Genomic DNA, 10,687 nt, shown 5'->3' with positions numbered 1-10,687 from the left:
TAGAATGACTCGTCGAAGGTCAAATGCTAGTAAGGGGCAGACTGGGGTCAAGTGACAAGCTGCCTCCTAATGTGTGCAGAGATCTAGTGACAGTGTTGGGTGTCAGGAAGTCCCTGCTCTGAACAGCCCTCAGGCCAACAGTGACAAAACTGCCAGGCTGCTGTAATCAAATCTGACCCTGGAAACCAAGGACTTTTCCCCAGCAGCGCAAGAAGTAACCTGAGATCCAAGCTACCTGGGGGGACGTTGCCCGCCCCCACTTTTCCTGCACCTCCATCTGACTGTAACCGGCTCTGCAGGGAGGAGCACTCCAGGTCAGAAAGGACGACCCATGAATGTGCAAGGATGGGGCCTTGCCCACCTACCCCCATCCTCGCCCCCTTTTCTCCAATTCCTGGGCTCCCACCACAGGCCTGGACCCAAAGCTCCATTCCGCTCTGGGAGATGGCAGGATCCAGCCTGATGGGGGTGAAGAGGGCTGCGGAAGAGCCTGGCCCTTTCTCCACCACGATCATATTTTCCCTCCTTTAAGCTCTACGCTTTGGTTCACGGTCAGCAGTTTCCACTTAAATCTGCCCGAAATAACCACGTCCATTGGATTCACACGTTTGTTCTTTAAGGGCACAGGCTAGCCTGCGTGGGGACTCAGCAAGCCTTAGTCGTGATGTCTCTCAGGCTACTTGCAGTTTCTTCTTCCTTTCCATAGTCCCCTTTCTTCCTGCGTCTCTCCTCCCCTTCCGTACTTGTTAGCAAGTCGATGTTTCTGTGAGGCATGTATTTTAAAACTCAATGAACCAGCACAAGGCCCCGATTGCCTGTGAGCTGGTTTAGCTGGTCCCAAATATTAAAAACTTGTGCTAGAAAAGTCGTCTGAGCACGAGCTGCCTGTTCCCTCGGGATGTGCGGTCTCCTTTTCTGTACTTTGAAACAGCTGGCACAGTGACGAGGCTACCGGCCCAGGGAGAAAGAATCAACACACTGGTGAGCCAGGTCCTATGTTCCAGTGGCGAAGACACGCTGACGCTGATGGCTGACTGGTGGTTCTTCACGTCTCTCTCTCTCTCACACACACATGCACACGCGTGTACACACGCGCGCGCGCGCGCACACACACACACACACACACACACACACACACACACACACAGTCTGTGGGCTGGGCCTGTTTCAGTTTGGGAGAAATTAAAGAAGAAAAATATATGCATGTATATGTTGTGGGGGTGGAGGGTGTATACAGTCCTGAACTTAAATTGGAAGAATCAATATAAACTCACAATGTATTGATATTAAAATTCCGCCCCCCAGCTTTGTCCACTTAAAAGGCCTAAAACCAATGACCAACTCGGTAACCAGCAGTCCTGACGCAGATATCATGGTCTCTAAATACCTTTTCCGAAGAAAAACAAAAACAATCAAAGACCCTTGGAGTAAACAGCTCTTTCCAGGTCTATGGGAGGAAATATACAAGATGAGCCTAGACATCCAGTCATGCCAGAAAGCAAAGAAACTCTCAAAGACCATTTAGGATCATGTCAAAAGAATTCAAAAATCAACTCGAAGAGGCCCCCACTTGCCAAAGATAGAAATAATCCGAACATGAAGAACAACTGTAAAGGACCGAAACACACCGAATATGTATAAATTCTTGAATGCGTAATGCCCCTAAGGGAAAACCTCTCTGTCATCTTTAGAGAATGCTAGGAAATTGATTCATTATTTTGAAAACTGGTAAATACAAGGAACGAGTCAAACACTTGTTGAAGAAAAGAATGTTATCATTTTCCAATGCCTATGAAATAATAGATCTAAGTAAAGACACCAATGACTGCTAACCTTAAAAAAGAAAGATAATCAGCCAATACATGCTCCCTTCTGTGGAAACACGCAAATCTATTAAGTATGGCAAAAACCAACAAAAAAGTCCCAAATCTGATCTGGTCCCTGACTTTAATTTCTAATTTAACAGAAAATATAGGGGCAATAAAAATGTTAAATATAACCATGGGAATGCAATCAACAAAATCCAGATGATCTACAGGACAAAAAACTCTTTCTTTAACAAAGAGATTGCAAGGAAAAAAATAAAAATTGAGGAGATACTCATGGTCTACAAGAATTTAAGAGACACACCAATCAATTGTAACATATGGAACATGAGATTCCTATTTGAACAAAAACTAAACAAAATAATTTATGAGACAGGAAAATGAACACTGGCTGAATATTTGATTACACTAAGGAATTATTATTTTTTGGTCTGATAATAGTAAGGTGACTATACGGTTTTTTAAAATCCTTATCTTTTAGAAGTACATTCTGAAATATTTAGGAATTAAATACGATATCTGAAATTTGCTTCGAAATTATGTAGGCAGAGTTTACAAGGTACTGCTAAATAAATTAAATATTTAAAGGCCTGTGTCCCTATGATGGGACAATCATATCTGAATCTAATCCAACCTCTAGATCTTATTACCAGCTTATAGGGAAAAAGGTGAGAAAGAGGAACATCTTAATACTGAGAACACGGTCAACCAAATATAGAAAGCGGGCAATTCCGTAGAAAAAAATGACTTTCTTTGCAAATGAATGGCATTAAAAAAAGAGAGAGGAACTGTTGGAGATTAACTTAAACCTAAAGAGACATACCAATAAATGCAATTTATCTTAGTTGTTTATCTTAGTTGGTGCTTGATTTGAACAAACTAACTGTAAAAGACATTTTCAAGGCAAGTGAACTGGGTGATCGACGATAAGGAATTACTATTGGTTGGATATGTTCAGGATGTGATTAAGTTGTTAAAAAGTCTTATTTCTTAAAGCTATCACTGAAGGATTTACAGGTTAAATGAATTATGTCTGCCATGTGCTTTAAAAATACCTCAGACAAAAAAGGTGTGTGGGGGGGCGGGCACGAAAGTGTGGAGGATGAAACGAAAATGGCAGAAGGCTAATAATTGTTGAAGTTGGGTTTATTATACCAGGTTCATTACTCAAGTGTGTTTGAAATCTCCCAAATAAAAAGTTAAGTAAAATATAGAACATTAAAAAACAAAAACAAAAACAAAAAACGAGTTCTTGCTGCTGATCACTTGAATTTAAGAGACAGAAAGGCTTGTCAAGTTTGGAGGGATGAGGGAGATGACAAGGGTCTGAACTTGACCTGAGCCTGGAAGGAAGGGTGAAGGAGATGGGAAAGGATGGGAACCAAGGCATAGTGGGGTCAAAATCCTATGCATGTGCTAGGTGTGTTGCTACTGAAGTAGTTGATAATGGGTGCTTGCTCCATCTCTTTGGACACACTATGAGCCCTTTGAGAAGGAAAATGCCCCCAACTCCCCTGCACTCTATATTCTTCCCACCCCTGTCCCTCTCCCCTGTCCCTCTCTCCACATTTCGAAAAAACTCCCCAATCCAGGGGATGGTGGGTGGCACAACCACACCCAACCGCCAAAGGATAGCAGAGTGCTGGTCTATGGCTCCATCTGCTGGTGGCTCTAGGAACTGAAGCTGCCAAAACCAAGGGACAGATTGAGCAGTAGAGGATAATTTTTGAGAGATCTGGTCCTTCTCCAGCAGAAAGATAAAAATAGACCAATTAAACATATAAGACTTTAATTTCATCACCATAAACATTATACTCTGATTGATCACATACAGTATAAAATATTTACTCCCCTAAATAAATAAGACATGACATTATTGCAAATGGCACTTAAACCCCCTGCAGAGATAAGACCTCCTTAGCCCAGGCAAGGGGTGCTCCTGAGATTTTGTGCCAGAGTTGCCAAGCACAGATATGCCCTGGGGGCTGAGACAGATAAAGGTTCGAGGAGCTACACTGGGTGCTTCCGGTTCCAGAACAGCCCCTAAGAGAGGGCTATGGAGCCAGTGGGGAAAGGTGGGGGGTGGGCAGCTTCTTCATCAGCCTAGTCCTAGAGGGAGCAGAGGGGACTGGGGTGGGGGCAGGCTGGGCCAAGAGAGGATGGGAGACCAGGAAGGCTGCTAAGACCTGGATCCCTACCCTCCACCTTCCCCCGACCTTGGATAAGAGGAGTTGGGGTGAGTGGAGCTTCCAAGCTCCTGGGCTAGGCAGTTTTGGGGCCAGACCAGTCACTCTAGGAGGAGATTCTGGCAATGCTTAGCCCAATAACCAGCCACCTCAGGGGACCCAGTTGTTGGGGTCGTCACCTCCTAGACACCAGCATGGCAGAGCTGGGAATCAATTTCCCTCTATTTAAATAAATAACTTAAATATTTAAAGGCCCGTGTCCCTATGATGGCGACACAGAGGCCAATAAACCATGTCCTGATAAAATGTAGGGCTGGGGAAATCAATGAACAGGCAGTGCTGTGGGGCCAGGCAGCATCTTCTCCCTCAGGACTCAGCCCCCCAAGTAACTTTCATACTTTCAAATGCTGTGGAGGAGAGTTCCACACTAGAAACTCCCATGCAAGAGCAACATATGGGGAATCCTACAAGATAAGGGGGCTTGGAGATGGGAGACCTGGTGATTGAGTTTACTCAGCTCCCCAAACCCCTTCTCTGGGTATGTCTTGACCAGGATACTAGCTGTTGACCCTGAGCCTGGATAATCTCCCTAGAGTCCTGCATTCCAGTGCATGGCACTAACCAAATGCCCCACCCTTCTCTCCCTGTAGAAGTCCAGACTGAAGACCATTCGGAGAGGTACCAGTCAGCCAGCCCTTAAGACTGGGCAGAGGTGGGAGGGAAGCCCCAGTGCTGTATCTGTGCAGCTATGCACCTTACTGCCACAGGGTGGCAACAGAGAGTCATACCACTTTGGCAGCAATAAACACTGGGAGACCAGCCCTGCAGCCCTAGGAGGGTACCTGGAGCCTAGAAAATGGGGAGCTGGGACCCAATAAGACAGGCCCTCCCTCATTGGGTAGGAAGTACTCTACACTGAGTATCTGGCCAAGTCGCTCTTGTCAAATACTACCTGTGTAGCAAAGTAAATGGCAACCAGACCCAGGCCTGCAGCTGACACCATATAGGCAGTGACAGACTGGCTGAGCTGAACAATGGAGCCCATAAACAGGGATGGGGCCACCTGCGACAGCAGGAAGGCACTGTCCAGGATGGCAAGGTCCAGGCAGATGCCCCTGCCTGGAACAACCCTGGCCTCGGGCGGCTCACCCACCACCACACGCATGGAGACATCACAGGCAGAGGCCCCACAGAGCGTGGGCGGAGATGGGAGCAGGCCGCTGCCTCCAGCACCCACATGTCCGCTGGGGAAGGGGGATCCAGCCTTGGGGCCCGACGGGAAGCTCGTCGTCAGGCTGTCCTCGCTGGCACCACCTCCAGTGTCTCCGCGGTATTTGGGCAGGAACACCTGGTGAAGGGACAAAGGAAAGAAAAGAGGGCGAGGACAGGTGTGTACCCGGGCACGGGATGCCCCAGCTATGAGAACAGGCCCTGGCCTTTTATCACTGGGGCTGGAAGAAACCAGGCAATGGGCCCTAATGAAAACCAGGCAGCGAGTCAGAAAACTGAGCAGACCCCGCTTGGTCTGGGTCTAGTCAGGACCCTCCTCAGCAGTGGGAGAAGCGGGTAGGGCAGGGATGGGACAGATCTGAAACCAGAAGTCTGGGTCTCCTCTCGCCTCTCCTAGAACAGGTGGGTGGCAGACAGACAGCTCTGCAGGCTGGGAGAGAACAGACCCCAAGGGAAAGGGAAAGACGGACAGAATGAATGAAGACGGGGAAGAGACATGGAAGAACAGACGAGTAAAACCCAAGGCTGGGCCCCCACCTGTCCCCCGCCCCCGCAGGCTCCCCTACCCCTCCTCCTTCCTGCACCCCACCACTTGGCCATCAGGAAATCCCCATCATGCTCCTCAGAGAGAAGCTCTGCTCCCACTGGGGCACAGGCCCTGACTGGAGTGGCTGCCCTCCTGTGAAGTCTGAGGGGAGGGCCCGGGAGGCAGACCCACCCTCGAGGAAGAGAGGAGCAGGAATAATCACGCTCCTCCTGACCACAGCCGGGCTGTGCTAACATTGAAGTCCTTCTCCCTGCCCTCTCACTGTCTGCCTCAGATCAGAGTGACCTGGCCCTGCCCTGGTCACAGCAGCCTGAGCCTCCTATTTAAGGACGAGGCTACAACCTATCGGACTGTCCCATGCCCACTAGTGCCCAACCCAGAAGAGTTCTGCTGTCGGCTGTGTTAGAGCTGAGAGTCACGGCCGAGCTCAGCCCTGACCCCAGGGGAGCCCGTGGCTCATGGAGGTGGGCAAAGGCAGGCACAGGCGGGACGCAAGGCCAAGCGTGCCATCAATGGCTGCTGAAGTGAGCCTCCCAGGACCTTACCTTCCTGCCCGCCACCCCAGGAAAGACCAGTGAGGCTGTGGCCTGGAGAGGCTCCTGGAGACAGACACGCTCCTCAGTCCAAGGGGAGGACCAGCCCCAGCGCATTCCCTGGCACGAGTGTATGTGCCCAAGTGTGGCCTCCGGACAGCAGCCCCCAACCCTCGGCCAGAGCAGCAGAAGAGTGGAGGTCGACAAAGGTTATCGGCATACTGACACCAAGAACCCGGGCCCTCCTGCTACCCCTGCAGATACCCAGTGGGTTAACCAGCCTCGCAGCTGTGTTTCTCTGCTACCCCACTCACAACCTACAAGGGCAGAGACACATCTTCCTGACAGCATGGAAGCTGAGGGCTGGCCTGCCTCGCCCCTCAGGACAACCCAACTTCTTGCCTGTCTGGGCAGCGCTCTGCACCCAGGGCTGCAGCTCAGTGAGGCCAGTAGACAGAAGTGATCACACAGCCTAGGTCAGGAGGCCTCCCTGAGGAGGGAGCCCCCGGAGGGGCTGGTTAGTGTGAGGCCCCCCGACTTACACAGTGCCCAGGTGAGCAGTGTCAGGAGCGTCAGACGCAGAGATCTGCCGTGGGGGTAGGGGAAGGGGACAGAGGCAAAGGAGAATTGAATTTATCGGAGTGATCACTTCATAAGGCATATAAATGTCTAATCACTGTGTTGTACACCAGAAACTAATATTGTATGTCAGCTATAATTGAAAAAAATAATATAAAAATTTTTAAAAAGAGAGAATTAGACAGAAAAGGAAGATAAACCAGTAGAGGAGACACTAAGGAGCCTTTTCCATCTAGGAGACCAAAGCAGGCACGGGTCAGTGACAATGCTTCTCCCTGCCTCTCCCTGAATAAGGAGAGGTATTGCCAGCATCAGGCCATTCCTACTCACCACCTTCTGAAGCTAGGCCCCAGAGGTCATCCGATCCAGCCCCCTGCCTCTGCATGGAACAGCCCACCCCAGACTGAGGGCTTCTGTTAGCCTGATTCTTCAGGATTCCCAGAGAAGGATTTCATGTTTCCTGTAATCATCCACTCAAGTGCTTTACAGTCCTGACACCAGGAAGTCATTCCCAGAGTATAATCTACACCCTCCTTCCGCAGCCCACGTCTCTGACCCCGGGGCTACATGGGCTTCCTCTCTGATCAAAGAATGCCCTTCCCCAGCTTCTCTTGCCTGATGCCAGGTCTGGGCTGGCAAGCCCCACTCCAACCCCCACACCAGCATTGTTCAGTGTAGCATCCAGCACGAGTACCTGCTTCTCTCGGTGGTAGAGGGAGGCTAGCGTGTAAGGCAGGATCTGCAGGGCAGAGAAGGTGAACCCCGTGAGGGCGGCTGAAGCGGTCACCACAGCCATGCTGTGGGACAGGCACGTGGCGCCAGCAGCCACCGGGAAAGCCACCACACTGGCCAGGTAGACTGCCCGTGTGCTGAATCTCTGCACGAGCCGGTCCATGACCAGAGAGAAGAGCAGGGAGATGGCACACTGCAGAAACAGCCCCAGGCTGCCCATCCGGACCCCTGGACAGAAAGGTGGGGAAAGAGGAGGTCAGACAGGGAGGGAGGAGGAGCCCAATGCAACGGGGGACCTTAGATTAGGGGCCACACGCGCAGTTGGGCCCATTTTCCTGATGGGAAAACCGGGGTGCGCAGATGCACAGCTACCGGCCCAGGCACAGGGGGTGGGCATCTCCCTGTGCCTGAGCCTCCCCTGGAGGGCAGCACCCACAACAGCCCCCCGCCACCGGGCCTTACCTTCATCGTAACGTCTCCGGGCCTCGGTGCCTGGTTCAGCCCTGGGCAGCCCCTGGTACAGCCCTTCGCCCACGAAGTCCGTGTAAAACAGTGTGAAGGTCATGAACGCCGTCCAGCTGCACAGCTCAGCCACGAAGAGGCGGCGCAGGGTGCGTGGCACGCGGCAGCAGAGCTGGTGCAGCCGGGGAAACAGGGCGGCCAGGTTCCAGAAGGCCAGGCGAGCACGGCCTGGGCAGCAGCGGGGTGGCCCAGAGGCGGCCGACAGCCCTTCTGCTGGCTCGGCTGGGCCCAGCGCGGCCTCTTCAGTCACAAAGAGCGTGGCTGCCACACAAGTGAGGAAGATGAGAGTGAGCAGGCCAAAGAGGCACTCTTCCTGGGTGCCCAGGTAGGGGGCCAGGGCGCTGGCATCCCAGTTGATAGCAGGCAGGAGGTAGCCCAGGCAGCCCCCGAGGCTGATCATGAAGGCATACACGGAGAAGGCCTGGCGACAGTGGTCTGGGTCCCGGAAGAGGTCAGAGAGCAGGGCTTCCAGTGGAGTGAAGCACACCTGGCCACAGAAGTCCAGCAGCCCCACGCCCAGGATCAGCAGTGCCAACTCCAGGGGCCTGGCATCCGGGCACAGCAGACCGGCAAGCCAGCCAGCCCTCGGGATGAGCAAGAGGCTCAGAAGGACGCCCAGGGACAGGGTCCAGATGAAGGGCCTCCGGCGACCATAGCGCCCACGCCAGTGATCACTGGCTGAGCCTAGGAGTGGGACCGAGACCAAGCCCAGCACTGGACCGATGCCTGCAAGAAGGGCAAGTAGTATGAGCCAGAGGCTGAGGCTCTTGAGGGGCAGGGGAGGGGGGACTGACCTTGAGAAGGATGGAAATGGCCATGATATTATCAGAGGGAGGACCAGTCCTGACTGGACACCGTGCTGAGTTCTTCACAGGGACTCTAAGTTATTCCTCATAGCTAGGATCACTAATGCCCCGTTTTAAGATGGGAAAAGAGGCATAGAATAACTGTTAAGTGATAAATTTGTCCAGGCACAGAGCTAGGGAGGGTGGGAGGCAGAGCTTCAGCAGGCCGTCTGACTCCAGAGCCTGTAACCCAGACAGAGGCCCCTCTTCCTGGAGTCACACGATGGTGACCACTTACCCATGGGTAAGAAAGAGCCCTGGCTGGGAGACCGATCTTACTAACCAGCAGCTAGCCGTACAGCCTAGCAAAGTCACTTGGCCTCTTACAGATCTCCTCTGTGGACCGGATAAGCTCGAAGGCTTGTTACTAGCATTAAATGACATAAACTATAAAGAGCTAGACAAAGCGGAAAGGGCATTGCTCCACTGTTGCCTCCGGGCCAGTCGTTGTGCAGGAGTCAGGGCTGTTGCGGTGACCAGGGCATGTCCCTGTACTCTGTTCTTCCTCTTGGGCCCCAGGGTCGCCCCTGTCCCCAGCCATGCCTACCCAGCAGACAGCCGCCCCTCCCTCCGAGCAGCTCTTTGGGCAGAGACACGGTTGCTCTACTTCTAGGCAGCATGTACCTGGAACAGGAGGGCAGGAGGATGTGGTGACTCACCCAGCACCATGGTCATGAACTTCTCTTCAACCCCCACCTCCAGCAGCAGGGGTGGCACGTAGGTGATACCTGCGGCCAGGCACACCTCCAAGCCGAAGGTCATCAGGTTCACCAGTAGGAGCTGGGACTTCCGATGCCGCAGCAGGCGGCTCACCCACAGCCTCTGGACCATGGTGGGTCAGGCAGGTAGGGCTCCGGCCTGGTCACTCACTCCAGCGCTGTTTCGTCCCAGCCCTGCTCCAGATGCTCAGGCCACTTCTCTTTGCTGCCACCAACTGCCTAGGACCCAGCCAGGAGGCCATTTCTGCCAGCCTTCCGTGCAAGTCCAGCTTCTCAGCCCATGCTAAATGCCTGCTGCCATGGGGTGCCTCGGTGGGGGATATAGCACTCAGATCCTAAAAAGGCAGGAACAATCCAACACACTGAGTGTTAAGTCCTGGGAACCAGGTCTAAGATCGGCTCTGAATTCTCCTAATCTTGTTCACTCCCAGGCTGATGGTGTGGCCCTGCCACCCCCTCCTGCTCAGTCAGGAAATATATGTTAATATTAGCCTAAGGCTGACATAATTAATAAGGTAAATACGATTTTTAAACCTCAGCACACTCTAGAGCCAAACAGATGTTGGTTATTCTGTGTCTTGGAATATCTTTGAATTGTCCTCACCTGCTAGTATAGAAAAAAATCAAACCAACTAAATTCTCAGATCCCTAGGCCCTGTTATCAAGGAACCCTGGAGACCCTCTGTCAGGCCAGGTTTGTTTGCTTTTCTCCCTCTATTTCCCAAAGCTGGGCTGCTCAATTCTCCTTTGTTAAGAGCAGCACTTCCTATTCCGGGTGGCCTGGCCATGAGCCACATTGCACTACAACACCCACCCCCAAGGCCAAGGCCAAGGGGGAAAAGAGGAGAGGCTGTGGTTTGTTGGGTTGGGTTTGAAACTCTCGTAGACACCACAGAAAGAGCGCTCCCCTGGATGAACCTGGGCCTGAAACCGTCTCCCTTAGCCCCGCTCCCCCCCCGCCCCACCCC

General features: G+C 52.2%; 1 protein-coding gene across 6 annotated transcripts in view; it reads right to left on the bottom strand.

The window, feature by feature from the left end:
- Positions 1-3,598: 3,598 nt before the first annotated feature.
- Positions 3,599-10,687, bottom strand: part of SLC45A3 (solute carrier family 45 member 3) — a 19,065-nt gene continuing 11,976 nt past the window's right edge. For all 6 annotated transcript variants that reach the window (XM_023538288.1, XM_011372979.2, XM_011372978.2 and 3 more), the window contains 4 exons: positions 9,660-10,054; positions 8,096-8,881; positions 7,596-7,861; positions 3,599-5,360 (listed from right to left, as the gene is read on the bottom strand). In XM_023538288.1, coding sequence (XP_023394056.1) covers positions 4,923-5,360; positions 7,596-7,861; positions 8,096-8,881; positions 9,660-9,831 — 1,662 coding nt within the window. In that variant the 5' untranslated portion in view covers positions 9,832-10,054 and the 3' untranslated portion in view covers positions 3,599-4,922. The remainder of the gene's footprint in view (positions 5,361-7,595; positions 7,862-8,095; positions 8,882-9,659; positions 10,055-10,687) is intronic.

Source organism: Pteropus vampyrus, unplaced genomic scaffold, assembly GCF_000151845.1.
Source record: "Pteropus vampyrus isolate Shadow unplaced genomic scaffold, Pvam_2.0 Scaffold217, whole genome shotgun sequence".
NCBI classification, from domain to species: Eukaryota; Metazoa; Chordata; class Mammalia; order Chiroptera; family Pteropodidae; genus Pteropus; species Pteropus vampyrus.
This window is presented reverse-complemented; position numbering and strand designations above follow the sequence as displayed.